Source organism: Piliocolobus tephrosceles, chromosome Y, assembly GCF_002776525.5.
Source record: "Piliocolobus tephrosceles isolate RC106 chromosome Y, ASM277652v3, whole genome shotgun sequence".
Taxonomy (NCBI): Eukaryota; Metazoa; Chordata; class Mammalia; order Primates; family Cercopithecidae; genus Piliocolobus; species Piliocolobus tephrosceles.
Genome location: NC_045456.1, coordinates 8,160,214 through 8,176,607, shown reverse-complemented (window position 1 = coordinate 8,176,607; position 16,394 = coordinate 8,160,214). Strand labels below are relative to the sequence as shown.

The following is a 16,394-nucleotide window of genomic DNA, read 5'->3' as shown; positions in this document are numbered from 1 at the left end:
TAGATATCTCAAAATATAGTTCATGTTAATTATTACTTTAAAATTTAGAGCAGGACTGCTACTAGATCATGTCATGTCAAATGTCATTAAAGAAGCACGCATATAGCTGTATCCTAAACCTGTTCTTTTAACATTTTCATAACTGCACTGATTTTAAAAACATTATTTAAGGAGGCAGGGGGCTTGGCAGATGTCAAAAAGGTCCATGGCAGTAAAAAGATTAACAACTTCTGTCCCAGAGGAAGTGGTGTGCTGGATAATGTTTATCAGTTGGCTTTCAGGAGTAACAGGGAGAACTAACCTGATTTGTAAGTGTGTGCCAATATCTGTGGTGTAAATACTTCCACTGTGGCCAATTTCAACCTACTAATGTGAGGCCAGGGAAGGCACACAATCAGCTCCTGCAAGCTAGCAAGAGCCAGGCCCAGCATAATACTAAAGGTTTCTCCTCCATCAAAGATTTAGGTCAGCCGGGCGCGGTGGCTCAAGCCTGTAATCCCAGCACTTTGGGAGGCCGAGACGGGCGGATCACGAGGTCAGGAGATCGAGACCATCCTGGCTAACACGGTGAAACCCCGTCTCTACTAAAAATACAAAAACTAGCCGGGCGAGGTGGCGGGCGCCTGTAGTCCCAGCTACTCCGGAGGCTGAGGCAGGAGAATGGCATAAACCCGGGAGGCAGAGCTTGCAGTGAGCTGAGATCCGGCCACTGCACTCCAGTCCGGGCGACAGAGCGAGACTCCGCCTCAAAAAAAAGTATAAAAAAAAAAAAAAGAATTAGGTCAACAAATGTCAAGGAAACAAATGATAGAACTCCACTGATTTTCCACTTATGCAGGGATTTGGCAATAAAAGAGAGGTCTGGGAGTTAAAAAAAAAATCTCATTTAGAGTTGAGTAATATTTTTAACTGTGATACAGAGGAGCATTCTATTAAGTGTGCTTTACTGAGATCCCCTGGGAGCAATGAACCACGTCTTTATCTTCAACTAATTCATATATAACACCCGTTACCCACGTGGTCCACTCCTGGCCCCTAATTTTGTCATGTAGGATGTTTCGTGATACATATACCACAACAGTTTATAAACCCCTTCGCTATGTTTTAATGGAGTGAGCTGGCAAAAGAGTGCTCAAAAATAATGCTGAATTGGTATTTCTCTGCACCCCGTATCAGGGGAGTTTGCTTGACTATGGTGTTCATTGGTCTGTGAGGACATCTTAATTCAGCAACAGAGTTCAGCTTGTCCAAAGGGCTCTAACTCTAATTGTACGTGGGATGCAATTTCTGCCCGTTCTCTTTGCAATCTCAGTGTTGGTACAAAAGAGGTCATTTGAAATGCTCCACTCTAAGGTAAATATTTATTTATTTTTGAGATGGAGTCCCGCTCTGTCGCCCAGACTGGAGTGCAGTGGCGCAATCTCAGCTCACTGCAACCTCTGCCTCCCGCGATTATTCTGCCTCAGCCTCCTGAGCAGCTGGGACTACAGGCGCCCGCCACCACCCGGCTAACTTTTTGTATTTTTAGTAGCGATGGGGTTTCACTGTGTTAGCCAGGATGGTCTCAATCTCCTGACCCCATGATCTGCCCGCCTCGGCCTCCCAAAGTGCTGGGATTACAGGCGTGAGCCACAGCACCCGGCTGTAAATCTTTATTTTTATTTATTTTCTTTTGAGACAGAGTCTTACTCTGTTGCCAAGTCTGAAGTGCAGTGGTGTAATCACAGCCTACTGCAGCCTCAAACTCCGGGGCTTAAGTTACCCTCCCACCTCAACCTCTAAAGCAGCTGGGACCACAGGCATGCATTACCCATACCAGCTCGTTAAAAAAATTTTTTTGGTAGAGGCAGGGTCTCATCATGTTGCCCAGGCTGGTCTCAAGCTCCTGGGTTCAATCAATCCTCCCACCTCGGTCTCCCAAAGTGCTGGGATTACAGGCATGAGCCACTGCGCCTAGCCAAGGTAAACCTCTCTTATAGACACTGGAGTCAGGGTTCCAGGTTAATAATAACTGCAAGTGTACTTTTAGTTTCTGTATCATTACATGAAATGTTTAAAACAGGGTCACAGAAAGCAAAGACTGATTCTATCTTTATTTCCAGATCATTTTTATGTTATTCATCCATCTGGTTATCTCCTGAACCTAAAATAAGTCCCAAAAAATGTATCTTATTGTTTCTGACTACTTTCAATTATAAACAGAGCCAAATCAGATAACAAATAGTTTCCATTGGGAATCACTGCCAAGAATGGTAAATCTAATAGCACAGTTAAGGAAAAAATTAACTGAAAACAATTTAATTACAATTTTTTTTGCCTAAACAGTCATAAAAGGGTGAAATACTTCAAAACCTATTTTAAAGTTAGTCCTGCATCTTCAGTGCGTGATTAATTGCTGTACAACTTTTCTGCAAATGCCAATTTTTCTTTTCCTTTTTTCTATTTATAAGAATTGCTGTCCTATTTATTCTCTGTTCTATACACTCCAGTACTTCTATCATAGGTTTGATATCATCAATTTTACATGTGTAGTTGAAGCCTTCTTATCTGATGCAAATGAGATTGTTAATTGAAAAAGACAGTCAAACTACCTCAAACATTTTATTTTAAATTAAAGCATAAATGTGCATTTGTTTGTAGATTTTTAGAAATACCCCTGTAGCAATTTGGAAGGCCAACGCAGGAGGACTGCTTGAACGCAGGAGTTAAAGACCAGCCTGGGGAACATAGGGAGACCCTGTCTATATGAAACATTTTCAGGCGTGGTGGTGCACACCTGTCATCCCAGCTACTCAGGAGACAGGTGGGAGGAGTGCTTGAACGGAAAAAAAAAAAAAAAAAAAAAAAAAGAAATATAGTTAAGGTGGGTTTACTGACTTAATTGAAGCATTTTCTTTTTAAAGCATACCCACAATGCACCACGCATTAGATTATTAGAGTTTCCCCAAATCTTTCACAAATTCAAAGGCATTTTCTTATTGTTAAATTTTTAATTTTTGTGGGTACATAGTAGGTGGATATATTTACGGGGTATATGAGATGTTTTGATTCAGGCATGCAATGCAGAATAATCACATCATGGAGCACAGGAAGTATCCATCCCCTCAAGCATTTATACTTTGTGTTAAAAACAATCCAATTACACTCTTTCAGTTATTTTAAAATTTGCAATTAAGTTATTATTGACTATAGTCACCCTGTTGTGCTGTAAAATAGTAGATTGTATTCATTATTTGTATTTTTTTGTACCCATTAACCATCCCCACCTTCCCCCGCCCAGCCCCCAACTACCATTCCCAGTCTCATGAGCTCATGGTAACCTTCTTTCTACTCTCCATGTCCATGAGTTCATAGCATTTTGATCTTTAGATCCCACAAAGAACTGAGAACATGTGATGTTTGTCTTTCTGTGTCAAAGGCACTTCCTTTAGCAATTCACTTTTACAAAGCATCTGCCTTAGTTGTTATGGAAATACCAACTCTCTTTTCACATTTATTTCAATAATTTACAAGTGTTTAATTAAATTACATAATGTCAATTATTGGTGCAATTAGCATACATGGACTGAGAACAAACACAGGTGCCTTTAAGTCCACTACAACCCAGCTAATGGGAGCAGCTATGGGCAGGCAGACCAGGGAGGAGCTGATCACCCTGGGTGTTCAAGCACCTTCCTCAAAGTATTCACCATAGAATGAAGAGCACTGGGCAATCCAGTTAGTTGGATAAATGGAGGTCAATTATGAGGGCTGCTGGTGCACATTGGTGTCTCCCTGCCTTTACTGCAAGATCCAGAGCCCGTTTCAAACTGCTTAATATCACCCAAAACCAGAGCACAGAGGTTTGTGCTCAAAAGGTTAGCACAAACTAAGCATGAATCATTAGTTATTTAAATAAATTCAAAACATTTTACTGCCTTTGTAAGCCAGTTCATTTCAATAAACACAACCAAATGTCTTTAGATTTCTAAATATTTTTTTTTCCAGGATTATTTATTTATTTATTTTTTATTTTTTTATTTTATTTTTTATTTTTATTTTATTATTATACTTTAAGTTCTAGGGTACATGTGCATAACGTGCAGGTTTGTTACATATGTATACTTGCGCCATGTTGGTGTGCTGCACCCAATGACGAATTGATGGGTGCTGACGAGTTGATTTCTAAATATTTTCTAAGCACCAACAGTATACTTGATATCAGGCCTTCTAGGGGACTAGAATTCAAGCTGATAAACTGTACCAAGCTTCAAGGATACAGAATGTAAACTTTTCTATCCTTTTGATCTCTGCATTAATGTGTAAAGTGATTTTCAGCACAGTTGCAGGGAAGAGATTTGGTACTGGTATCTATGGGATATACTGGTTTTCTGACGATGTATTTCTTACTTTCTTTTGACTTCTATTTTTACCATATGATGCACGGATTCCAGCTGTGGGCTGGTCAAAGAACTTCTTGCCTCAGCAAAAGATTGTTGTCCAGGGTCTCTCCCTCCATTGCACACTTTTTAAAATTACTATTCAGTAGCTTAGAAGGCTCTTCATTGTTGGGAAAAGCAAATATATTAAAAATTAAGAAGATCCTTGAAAAGCATAAAGTGAGTACTTTCAGATGAGTCTCAAATGAATACTTTATTTGAATAAGAAAATGAGAATTCTACTAGTCTTATTTTAGCTCTGTTAACTATTTTTCTTCAGGGTGTCATTAGAGGACAATTACATAGCTTCACAATACTTACCTTTACCTTTAAAATGACTGACTTTGACAACTAGTTAGACATCCAGCATTTTCTTTTTTTTCCCTTTTTTTTTTCTTTTTTTTTTTAAGACAAGAGTCCCGCTCTATTGCCCAGGCTGGAGTGCAGTGGCACAGTCTTGGATCACTGCAACCTCTGCTTTCGGGGTTCAAGTGATTCTCCTGCCTCAGCCTCCCATGTAGCTGTGATAACGGGCATGCACCACCACGCCAGGCTAATTTTTGTATTTTTATTGGAGACAGGGGTTTCACTATGTTGGCCAGGCTGATCTCGAACTCCCAGCCTCAATCTGCCTGCCTCAGCCTCCCAAAGTGCTGGGATTACAGGGGTGAACCACCATGCCCGGCTGTCCAGCATTTTCTAATGTTCAAAACTCCACCTGTTTGTAGTCAAACTAAATTTTGTAGTCAAAGTAAATTGTAGTCAAACTAAATCTTTCAAGCACTTCCTGTAATCAGTTAATATTTTAATGGCCTTCCTAAATTTCCATTTTATGCAGTCTCCTCAGATTATTTCCTCAACCCAAGTTGCAGCCCATTTATTCCAGTCCGATACACTAAGTATATATATATATTCATTACATCTACTTCAACTAAACGTGTGTGACATTTTGAAAAAGACAATTCCTTGCTTATCACTTCCTGCCATCTGTGGTTCGTTGGTGCCAACCTAGTTTTATAAGCAAGATAAAATTGAGGCAGTAAAGTCAGAAAACATTTTCTGGATTTTCTCTATTTATTTTATAAGTCAGTACATATTCAAGAGCTATTTCTGTTTCATCATTTGTTTTTCTCGGATGATTTGTTCTTGCCCTTTTGTTTTTCTCATTAACCGCCCATTAGGGTGTTGGTAGGAGGAAGGGAAGGAGATAAAATTCAAATGAGGTCCTTTAGCCAGCCACTCACTGGTTAAAGCACAGTCCCAAGAGGCCAGTTTTGTGAGCTGGATTCTCTTCACGGTCCAGTTTATTCTAGACAGATGCAACTTTGCTCCAAGGCTACAGACCCATCCCCTGCCAGATGTTTTGCACTGTGGTGCATGGTCACGAGGGGGGACCGGGTCAGTAAATAGAAATGACTCAGGAAAATCCTGCCTCATGTCAAGAAAACCAAGTGGATGTGTGGGTCATTCTTATCCCAAGAACTGCAGAGCATTTCACTTGTTAACTTCTCAGGCTAAAGGTCTGTCAGGAAACAAGGCTCTAACTACTGCTTAAAACAGGTTTTGGCAATTACTTGTTAATTTCTTTCCCGTTCATTCTCCGCAATTCGTTTAAACCAAAATCAACTGTCACCTTTGGTAGAGCTCACAGGCTAAGAAAAGTTTTCACTATTATAAATGGTTAAAACAAACTAAAAAATAGCCTTTCATGACACATGAAAAAACATGAAATTCACATTTCAGTGACCATAAATGAAGTTTTATTGGAATAGCCACCCAATTTGTTTATGTATCATGTGTGGCTGCTTCTGTGCGACACGGGAAGGGCCAAGTAGTTGCAACTGAGACTATATACGTTGAAAACATGAAAATATTTGCTATCTGTCCTTTTACAGAAAGTCTTCTCCCTGCATTTTCTCATTCTGCACAAACATTTCTGTTATCCTTACCACCTTAAAATTCACGTGCTTTCTTTATTTCCATTTGTGCAGATTATTTTGTTGCTCTTGAAATCATAAATCAGGAGCACTACCTCCATAAAAAACTTTTTTCTCTCTATTTTTATAAAGCACTATGTGTTTCTCAGGATTTTCAGAAGATCATAAAAACAAATGATATCTCATCTCTTCCAGATGGTTAATATAGTTTAAGGTGTGTACATATAAACTTATGATACTACTACAAGACTTATTTTCACACTTTCTCCAGTGCTAAAATAAATGAATTTTGCTCCTGACCCCTAATTGAAATGCTATTCACTGAAAAGGGAGCTAAGCCCATTTGTACTTTATTAGGAATAAATTCAAAATGCATGAGTTCGCATTACCATTATTTTCCAGAAGAATAATTTCAGGCAATTGAACATCCTTCTTGGAGAATAAAAGGAATGGTTTAAATAGCTCTGGGTGTGGCCTTCTGTCCCTGAGCAGATGTTATCTGTAAGCCAGCTGCCTGGAGCTGGGAGTGTATTGCCCAAGGAGGTGGCCATATTAGGGCCCCAGAAAGTTCAGTGCTGGCATCCCTGCAGGAGTGGGTGGAGAGCATCCAACTGCAGAGGGTCTCAGAAATGGGGATTCTTGGCCTGTACCTTAAGATGCCCCACCCCACCCATACCTGTCTGTGGGGATGAGGAGGGGAAAACGGGAGGCTGGTTCTCTGAGTTTTCTCAGAAGTGTAACTGGAGATGCATATATTCTGGTACAAGTAATTTATCTGGGAGGTGATCTCAGGAAACGACAGTCCAGAGCCAGGAGAGTTAGACAGAAAAGGGAAGACAGACAATGAAGGGTGTGTCATCAAGCACACTCAGGTGGCTTGGCTGTAATCCCACCGGGAAGCTAGTAAACAGCGTTTCACGCAGGCTTCAGAGTTATCCTGCCTGATGGGTCAGGTAGCTTCTGGGAATGTTAATTCTCCAGTACTTTCATCCTACCCTGATTGGTTTCAGAGAAAAGCCTTCAGGCAAAGTGACACAGATACTGGCTATTGTTAGTTGGTCAGTGAGCACTCAGGAAGTAAGGGCCCAGGGGTGTGGGTGGGGTACCAACAGCATCTGCTATAGCTGTTTTCTCTCAGTCCTGCAGAGAGCCTTTTATTGGAACCCACGGCTGCTTTTAGGAGGATGGGAAGGCGAGTAGATGCAGGCAGGAGCCAGGCTGCTCTGCAAGCCTCTCTCTCCCACCTGCTGTCCCTTCCGCTGCTGGGTTCGCTAAGGGATTTAGACTTGAAAAAACAAGTTAGATGGTGCTATCTCTGCATTGTCATTGGACAAAAGGTAGGGGGTGGAGCATGAAAGCAGGATTGAGGAGACCTTGGTTCTAGCCCCACGCCTACCAATGTGTAACCCTGGCAAGCTAAACAACTTTCTTAGATTTCACTTCCTCATCTATAAAATGAGCATTGGTTGGGTCTCAAACATCTTTTCTTGATTAGACTCAACAAGCAACACATATACAACCCTCGGAAGAAGAGAAAACCCACTTTCGAGATTTCTCAGAGGAAACTAGCATTGCAAATTCACCTCCTTCCACTTCCTTCTCCCAGGAGATAGGCAGATTCCTGCTCCCCTTGGAGCCCACTGCAGCTCCATCCCTTTATTAGTATGGAGGTTGCCAACGTCTTAGCGAGGTATCAAAACACAAAATGGTGCCTGGACTTTCATCTGTGCACAGAGTGTGTCATGACTGGTGTTCGTATTCTCTTCCCTCACTGAATATTCCGTAAGCTGAGAGGCGCCCTGCCCTGGGCATACCTGTGCTGTCATATAGAGAGGGCTGGTATGGGAGAGAAGGTGGCATAGTATCAATTACATAAAATGGTGTCAGCCTACCTTTTCTCCTTTCAGTAGTTTAAATTAAATTGCAATTGAGCCCTAAGTGACGTAGCCATAACTTACCAATATACACATCTCCAGATATGGTGTATATGAAGCTTGTCCACCCTGGAAAGGACCAGCAACATTAAAATGTTAGTGACCAAATGCCAAAAGGAACAAAGACATACACGTTATTACAAACATCAAGATGAACTTGGAGATGAAATCCTTTTCTTCCCTTTAGATAGACATTTTAAGATTTAAGTTCTGTGAACTGTTTAAAATATACAGTGACACTCATATTGTTCTCTTTCTCACACACAAACACAGACACACCCCTAAACCTAAATGACTTGGTCCCAAATATTTAAGAAGCACCCAAAGTAGACAGTGTACAATTCACTTGGCTGTGTATCTACAGGCTATAAGCTGTATTGTCAAACAAACTATTCCTTCCAATTGTAATGTTATGATAGTAACTGCAACACTCCAGTCCGGCTTTATTTTCCATTTGTTGTGCCTCCAAAGTGTCTGAAGTGTGAAGCTGATGCTAGAAATACGCTTTTTTTTTTTTTGAGCTGGAGTGCAGTGGTGCCATCTCGGCTCACTGCAACCTCTGCCTCTCAGATTCAAGTGTTTCTCCTGCCTCAGCCTCCCTAGTAGCTGGGATTACAGGCACACGCCACCACATCTGGGTAATTTTTGTATTTATAAAATTATTTAATAGAGACGGGGTTTCACCGTATTGGCCAGGCTGGTCTCAAACTCCTGACCTCAGGTGATCCGCCCACTTTGACCTCCTAAAGTGCTGGGATTACAGGCATGAGCCACCGCACCCGGCCCGCTTTTTTGTACTTGGTTGCATTCTAGTATCAGTGCATTCTAGTTCCAGTGCATTATAGTTGCATTCTGGTTCCAGTGAACTCCTTCTTTTTATCTAGCCTAACATAGAATATGCATCAGTTCCAGAGATACAGCGATACATAATCTTCGGGGTATAAATGGACTCCAGGATGGCCTGTGAATTCCCTGAAATTGTTCACACAGTTTTTCAAGTATGTACACTTTTCTGGGAAGAGAGTACACAGAATTCACCAGATTCCTACCATGACCCATGGGGCCAAGAAATCAAAATCACTGACAATAGGCCATTTGCACTCTCAGCACCAACACCTGATTTTCATGGATGTTTATATCTTGTATCTATGGCTCAGAAGAGATGCTGTGTTTCCACTGAGAGATATGAACCCAGAAAAGACACAGTCAAAATGGAACCATGATATCCCTCCATGTGCCTTCAGTGGAAAAGGAGATCTGGAAAGAGAATGCAGGGCACAGTTCAATGCTGGAAGGACAAAGCCCACACTGGAGTCTGTGTAGGAGTCAGCGTGACGACAGAGTAAACAAAGGCAAGTGCAGAAGGCGCAAGGAGGCCACAATATGTTCCAAGGATATGATTGCCATGGCAGATGGCTTGAAACACCCAGTTGGATACAAAAGAAAAGCTATAACTGAGAAAACATAAATTAAGTCTCACTAAGAAAATCTGAAGGATGGCAAAACAAACGCACTTGAGCAAGTGCCAGAGAATATTTTCCCATCCTCCTATTTCACAGTTTTTCCTCTCTGAGATTTTACTAGAATAAGTAAGCCCTCTGAAAGTAATGTTACTTATTCATAGTTTACTCGTTTTTCTCCCATATTAACCCACTCATACTTAGTCTTCCGAGCTTGGTCTACCATCATTTACTGAACATCTACCATGGGCATGTACTTTAGACAGAGATACAAAAATGAATAAGGCATAGCCGGGGTGTGCAAATTGTTCACCTTTGATGCAGGGAGGTCCATGGTAGATGCTGAAAACACATGCTAACAATTTACAGCCAGATTCCATGTCTTATTCTGGATGGGCTGGCTCTGCTGGAGCACTTCTTTCTCTGTTTTCTAATGAATGCTGAGCTTTTCTACTTCTATTTAGCCTGATTTATAATCATACTCTACAACCAAACCCATTTCTTCTCTGCTTTTTCAAAAATTTCTCCACGGACTATTGTTCAAGTTTCTTTTTTGGAGCACCAATAGCTTCATTTTTTCTGATTACAAAAAAACACATTAATTTAAAAATATTTTAAGAATATGACAGTGTGGGATATCTAAACTGAAAATCTTTCTGCAATCTTCATTCCTACTCTGACATAAATATTGTTAGCAATTTGGTATTTGTGTTTTCAGTTTTTCTTTTCTTTTATGCACTATAAGTTATTTCCTTAAAAACTAGAACTAACTTGGGTCGGGTGCGGTGGCTCACACCTGTAATCCCAGCACTTCGGAAGGCCGATGGGAGCAGATCACGAGGTCAAGAGTTCGAGACCAACCTGGCCAACATGGTGAAACCCCGTCTCTACTAAGAATACAAAAATTAGCCAGGCGTGGTGGCGCGCGCCTGTAATCCCCGCTACTCGGGAGGCTGAGACAGGAGAATTGCTTGAACCCGGGAGGCAGAGGTTGCAGTGAGCTGAGATAGCACCATTGCACTCCAGCCTGGGTGACAGAGCAAGACTCCGTCTCGAAAAAATAAATACATAAATAAATAAATAAATAAAAACTAGAAATAACTCAATATTCTATTTTGGATACCTTTCCATGTCAAAACATAGAGAAGTAACTCATCCTTGGGAAAAACTGCATGGCATTCCATTGTAAGCACATGTCGTAATTTATACAACGAATCCTCTGTTCATAGTTTAAAGGTATTAAAAAATGGTTACCACATTTGACAAAACCTCAAAACTCTCAATAGTTCAACCAGGCTTTTATTTGAGTTCATTTTGATTGCTCTAATCTCATTTTTCCTCCACCTGCTTTGCTTCCTGTTCACCCTCCAAGCAGAAATCTGGTCCACAAATAATTGCCTAGGTCTGTTCTCTTTCCTTTTTTATCTTTTTACATGATCTGGAAGGACCAAACATCTGCTTAAAGGAATGGCCAAGTCAATTTATTAAGTGCGTTCATATATTTTTACTCTTTGTAAAAGTCTTCTGTTAGGATATATTGTCCATCTTTGCCAGTAATAACACAATTCATTTTGCTGATTGGAAATCACAGAGTGTTAGAGGGCATGGAATAGGAATGAAGGCAATTTACCTTTTTCTTTCTTTTTAGCATGAGGCCTATCTGCACTTGCTTCTATTAATTTGTTTAATTTCCACTAAGCTTTGTTTCTTAAGCCTGCTGCAGAAGAAAACAAATGCCAAACTTCATGAATGCTTACTATATGTTTAACAACAGCCGCCTTTTCTGAGAATTCCTTCTCTGTTAAGAGCAGGATTGCATTAACGAAGAGATCTCTTGTGAGATTTTCAGTTCCTTCCCATCTTTCTTTCTTCCCCCACCTCTCCTCCCACTTTTCTGTCCTGCACCAAGAATTGATGCCATCCCCCAATTTTTATTGCTTTGTCAGAGGTCACACCCCGCTACATTTTCCTTTCTTCTACAAATATAGTCTGCAAGCTAGTGTCTCTCTGCAGCTGAAAAGCTCTTCCCTTCCCTTGGGCACTGACGAATAAAATGAGTTGGGAAGGAGGTCACATTTTCGTTCTGGCCCCCTAGGACAGTTAAGTCAGCAACACATTTCAAGTCAGACCTCCTTTAGCCAAACATGGAAAACCCAAAACTTTAAAAAAATATGTAAATCATTTTCTGTGGCAGTTGCTCTCATTTCCAGGGAGGCTCCTAATTCTTACAAACGTCCCTAGTGAGAGCTTTCCTCAGCCTACATTCCTTGCCTTAACCCAGGTCATTTTCCTTCTGCTCAGTCTTAGAGTTCATTATTCCAATGAATTTACAAGTATTTCTTACCACCTGTATGTGCAGAAAAAATAGAAAAACATGGCCTGGTGACACACCAACACCATGAACAGACATAAGGGCACTGGGCTAAGGAGAGATTGCAACCCTTCACAAACTCTGGGTCACACTAATTGCCAGACCGCAAAGCAACCCTGGTTCCTAAGAGCCTCCTCCCATGCCCGCAACCCCCACCCCACCGGAAGTCCCCACATCAGCTTTGGCAGGTAACTCCCTCATCTCGGACCTCAACCCTGGCCTCCTAGGACAAGAGGCAGACCTGCCTGGTTCTTCCCTCCCGCTCCTCCTTCCATCAAATTCTTTACAATTTTTATTTTAAAATAATTTCAGACATACCAAAAAGTCGCAAAAATACTACAGAGAATTATTGTACACCATTCGCCTAGATTTCCCCAAAGCTAACATGTTTACATATATGCTTTATCATTCTTCTCACTATAAATATATGTCATTCTTTTTTTTCTGAAATATTTGAGAGTAATTTGCAGACATGTAGCCCCTTTACCTTGAAATAATTTTCAGTATGTATTTCCTAAAAACAAAGATATTTTCTCACAAAACTATAGTGCACTTATGGAAATTATGAAATTAACATTGATACAATGCTACTATCTATGTACGGATATTCAAATTGTGTCAATCATCTGAGTAATGGCTTTTATGGAAAAGGAGAAATACATTTCTAGGCCAGGATCCAATCTGCAATCACACGCTACACTTAGTTGTCATGTCTAATCTTCTTTCATTTGAAACAGTTCCTCAGTCTTTTTCTTTCATTAGAAGTACAGACCAGTTATTTTATAGAATGCCCCTCAGTTTGGGTTTATTTGATGTTTCTTCATTTGATTGAATCTTTTGCTAATCCCTGTCCCTCCTAGATTTAGAGAATTTTCATTTATTTTTAATACTTAAATTTTTAATTCAGAAGAGCACAAAGGATCAAATAATGAACATATATGTTTGCCATACTTGTTTCATATCTATCTTTTCTTTAAGATAAAAACCATACAGGTGAAAGAAATGTCCCCTAACTGGTTGCTGCCAATCCATTTTCTACACGCGTAAATTGCACCTTTTTAGAATCTCCACTTAAAATCCTTCAATGGCTCCCTGTTCTCCCAGGACAAGCCCAAACTCCTGACAGACAGACTCTTCTCAATGTGGTCCTACATTTCTCCAGTATCATGGCCCCTCTGCCTGCCCCACCTCCATATTTAATTCTATCCAAGCAACTCCCCCTTGGGGAGCGGGGAAACAAAGCACAGCAGCAAACCTTAAAGGAGGCTTTGTGGAGAACCATGGAAAACAAACCAACTAAGCAAGCAAACAGCAACAAAAATGAGCACACAGCATTACAGGCAGAAAGTTTCTGTTTCAACATCAGCGCATCACCCTCAGGGAGATCTAGGACCAGACTCTTCATCTCTTTAAGCCTGTTTGCTGCTCTGTAAAATAAGGAATGAATACATATAACACAGAGTTGTGACGAACACAGTCTAATGGGGAAACATCAAACATACTGTTTATATTGTATGTCTATATAAACATATATAAATGTATATACATCTGTATATACATATGCGTGTTATATGTTTTTAATCTTCTCTACACAATGCCAGGCACTTACGAGGTATTTAACAAATATCAGTTCATTTTCCTGCCCCTTTCTTCTCTTTCCACTTTCCTTCAAATTTGTGCATGTGGAGAGGTTACACACTTCTGATGAGGCTGTGACCCCGGCCAGAGAAGGGTCATCGCTATGGAGATGGCCCCAAGCTCCCTGCTGTACCCCCCTTACACCAAGCCAATTAGTCTCTTCGACTGCTGAGCAAAGCTCAGCAGGGTCATCATTTCCCAAAAGAAGTCTACATTTTGGGACTTCTCCCAAAACATCCTCTTCGAGAACCTCATGGCATTAAGGATGCTGTCTGTGTCCCACCAAACACTGCAGTCTAGAATTGGTGACATCAGTTGGGTTGCCTGATCATACAGCAAGTGACAGCTCACCATAAGACCTACTAACTTGCCAAGAATAGGCATTTAACCACCATCTTATAACTGAACATAAACAGCAAGATAAAGAAATATCAACTTTGTAACTGCAATCTGGAAAAGAGATAGGTTATTACCTGAACTTGTGGGAATTCCACTGGAAACAAATGAGAATGCCCATTTTACCAAATTTGATGAGTGACACCAATAAGAAAATGCCCAACTATATAACCCAATGGTATACACATCAAAACACTTGAGACAATTGGTTTTCCAGAATAAAATAGACTCAGAATGCACTTTCTACATTACAGAATGATCACACTACAGGCTTGTTTATAAGCCATGGGCATATAACATTAAGAGCCACCCCTCAGGATCCCGTATTTTAAGCAAGCACAACTGTAGCCTATAGGAGAACCCCGTCTTATGGTTTGGTCCACATTCATAATACTGAACACTCATTGCATCAGAAGCTAACAGGAAAGCTGAGAAATAAATGAAATTTAACATTTTGAATGAGAAATGTATAAGCAATATAAGCTCTTTAGAATGTAAACTCAGAATACAGCCTTCCGCATGCCCAGAATGAAGCCTAGCCCACTGGAGGGTAAACGCTGCTGATTATTTTCTTGCCAATACAATAGTACTAAAAACGTATTAGAATGTTCTAGAAGTTTATCCTGCTCTTTTAAAAAAGTTTAAAATCGACACATAATAATTGTATCCTGCTCTTCAGAGACTAAGTGTACAATGACGCATTGGAGTTTTCTCATCAAGACATTTAATACAATTTTTAACTGAAGTAATACATGCTACTACTATTTCTTGGTTTTATCTGAACAGAACTTGTCTCTTCTTCAGATACACAGTATTCACAACTGGTTTTTAATTGCTCAGAAAATAATTCAAACAATGTAGACATAATCATAAAATTCTATTTAGCACTATAAAACAGAAACTAGTTTAGGCATTTGAACTTAGATTGAAGCCAAGTTTATAGACTATTAAGATCTAAAATATACAGAATTGTAAGGATTAAATATTCAAAAAATAATAGAAACCTGAAATTAGCAGGGAAAGCCATAGATACCCCTAAGATTACTTCAGGATGTATTTGGACACCTAACTGTTTTTAAGAGAAAGAGGTCTTTTTTTAAAAGTACAGACAGAGTCTCACTTTGTTGCCCAGGCTTGTCTCGAACTCCTGGCCTCAAGTGATTCGCCTGCGTCAGTCCCCCAAAGTGTGTGGATCACAAGTGTGAGCCACCATGCCCAGCCTGAGAAAAAGATTTTTAAAAGCCCCTGTAAAATATGAAAAAAAAATACACCCCTGCCAAAATCGAAATATATTTAAATTCTTAGAATAGGTTTCTACTTTACATTGATCATCAATTTAATCTGTTCTCTCCTAAAGGTGACATAACAGAAAAACACAACACAATTTTCATACTGATTGTATTACTCATCTAAACATTTTCAAGAATAGTCCTTTTTCTAACCTATGTGCAAAATTTTGGATTTATTTACCAATATGCCCAAGGCACTACTAATAGAGTACTGATCACTAAAGGTCCATATTTTTGTTTGGTGCAGGACAAGATGGCAGTTAAGAGTCATAGAAGAAACTCAGTCCCATTACTCACTAGCTAATTGATCTTGAGTAAGTGACTTAATCTCTTTGTACCTCAGTTTCCTCATCTGAAAAATGAAATAATCATAATCCTTACCTCACAGGATTGTGAGGATTGCAGGTGTTAATTCTAAGGATAGGGGAGGTTCTTAGAGCAGTTTCTGGCAAACAGTAGGCATTTAATAAATGTTAGCTATAATGATTATTATTACTATATGATGATTCAGTGAACTGTGAACCCCTTAAAATGTTCATGGCATTCTCCATCATGGATTTTTGTCATTTTTTCCTCTGTTTCAAACCATGTTTTAAAAAATATAATTGTATCTTACCATACATGAAAACCAATTTCATCAAAGGATACAAAATTTCAGTTAAATAGTAGAAATAAGTTCAAGAGCTCTATTGTACAACATGGTGACTACGGTTAAGAACGGTTAAGAACAATGTATTGTATTCTTGAAAAATGCTAAGAGAGTGAATATCAAGTGTTATCACAAAAATGATAACTATGTGAGGTAACGCATGTTAATGAGTTAAATTCAGTCATTCCACAGTGTATATATACTTCAAAACACCAAGTTGTACATGATAAATACATACAATTTTACCAATTTAAAAAATAATTTAAAAATAATCCAGGTAAAATAAATACATCAATATGAAA

The 16,394-nt window shown here is 39.7% G+C and overlaps 1 protein-coding gene across 2 annotated transcripts in view; it reads right to left on the bottom strand.

Moving 5' to 3' along the window:
- The window catches only part of PIR (pirin), a 113,142-nt gene that overhangs the window by 14,885 nt on the left and 81,863 nt on the right, over positions 1-16,394 (bottom strand). For both annotated transcript variants that reach the window (XM_023198948.1, XM_023198947.2), the window contains exon 7: positions 8,314-8,358. In XM_023198948.1, coding sequence (XP_023054716.1) covers positions 8,314-8,358 — 45 coding nt within the window. The remainder of the gene's footprint in view (positions 1-8,313; positions 8,359-16,394) is intronic.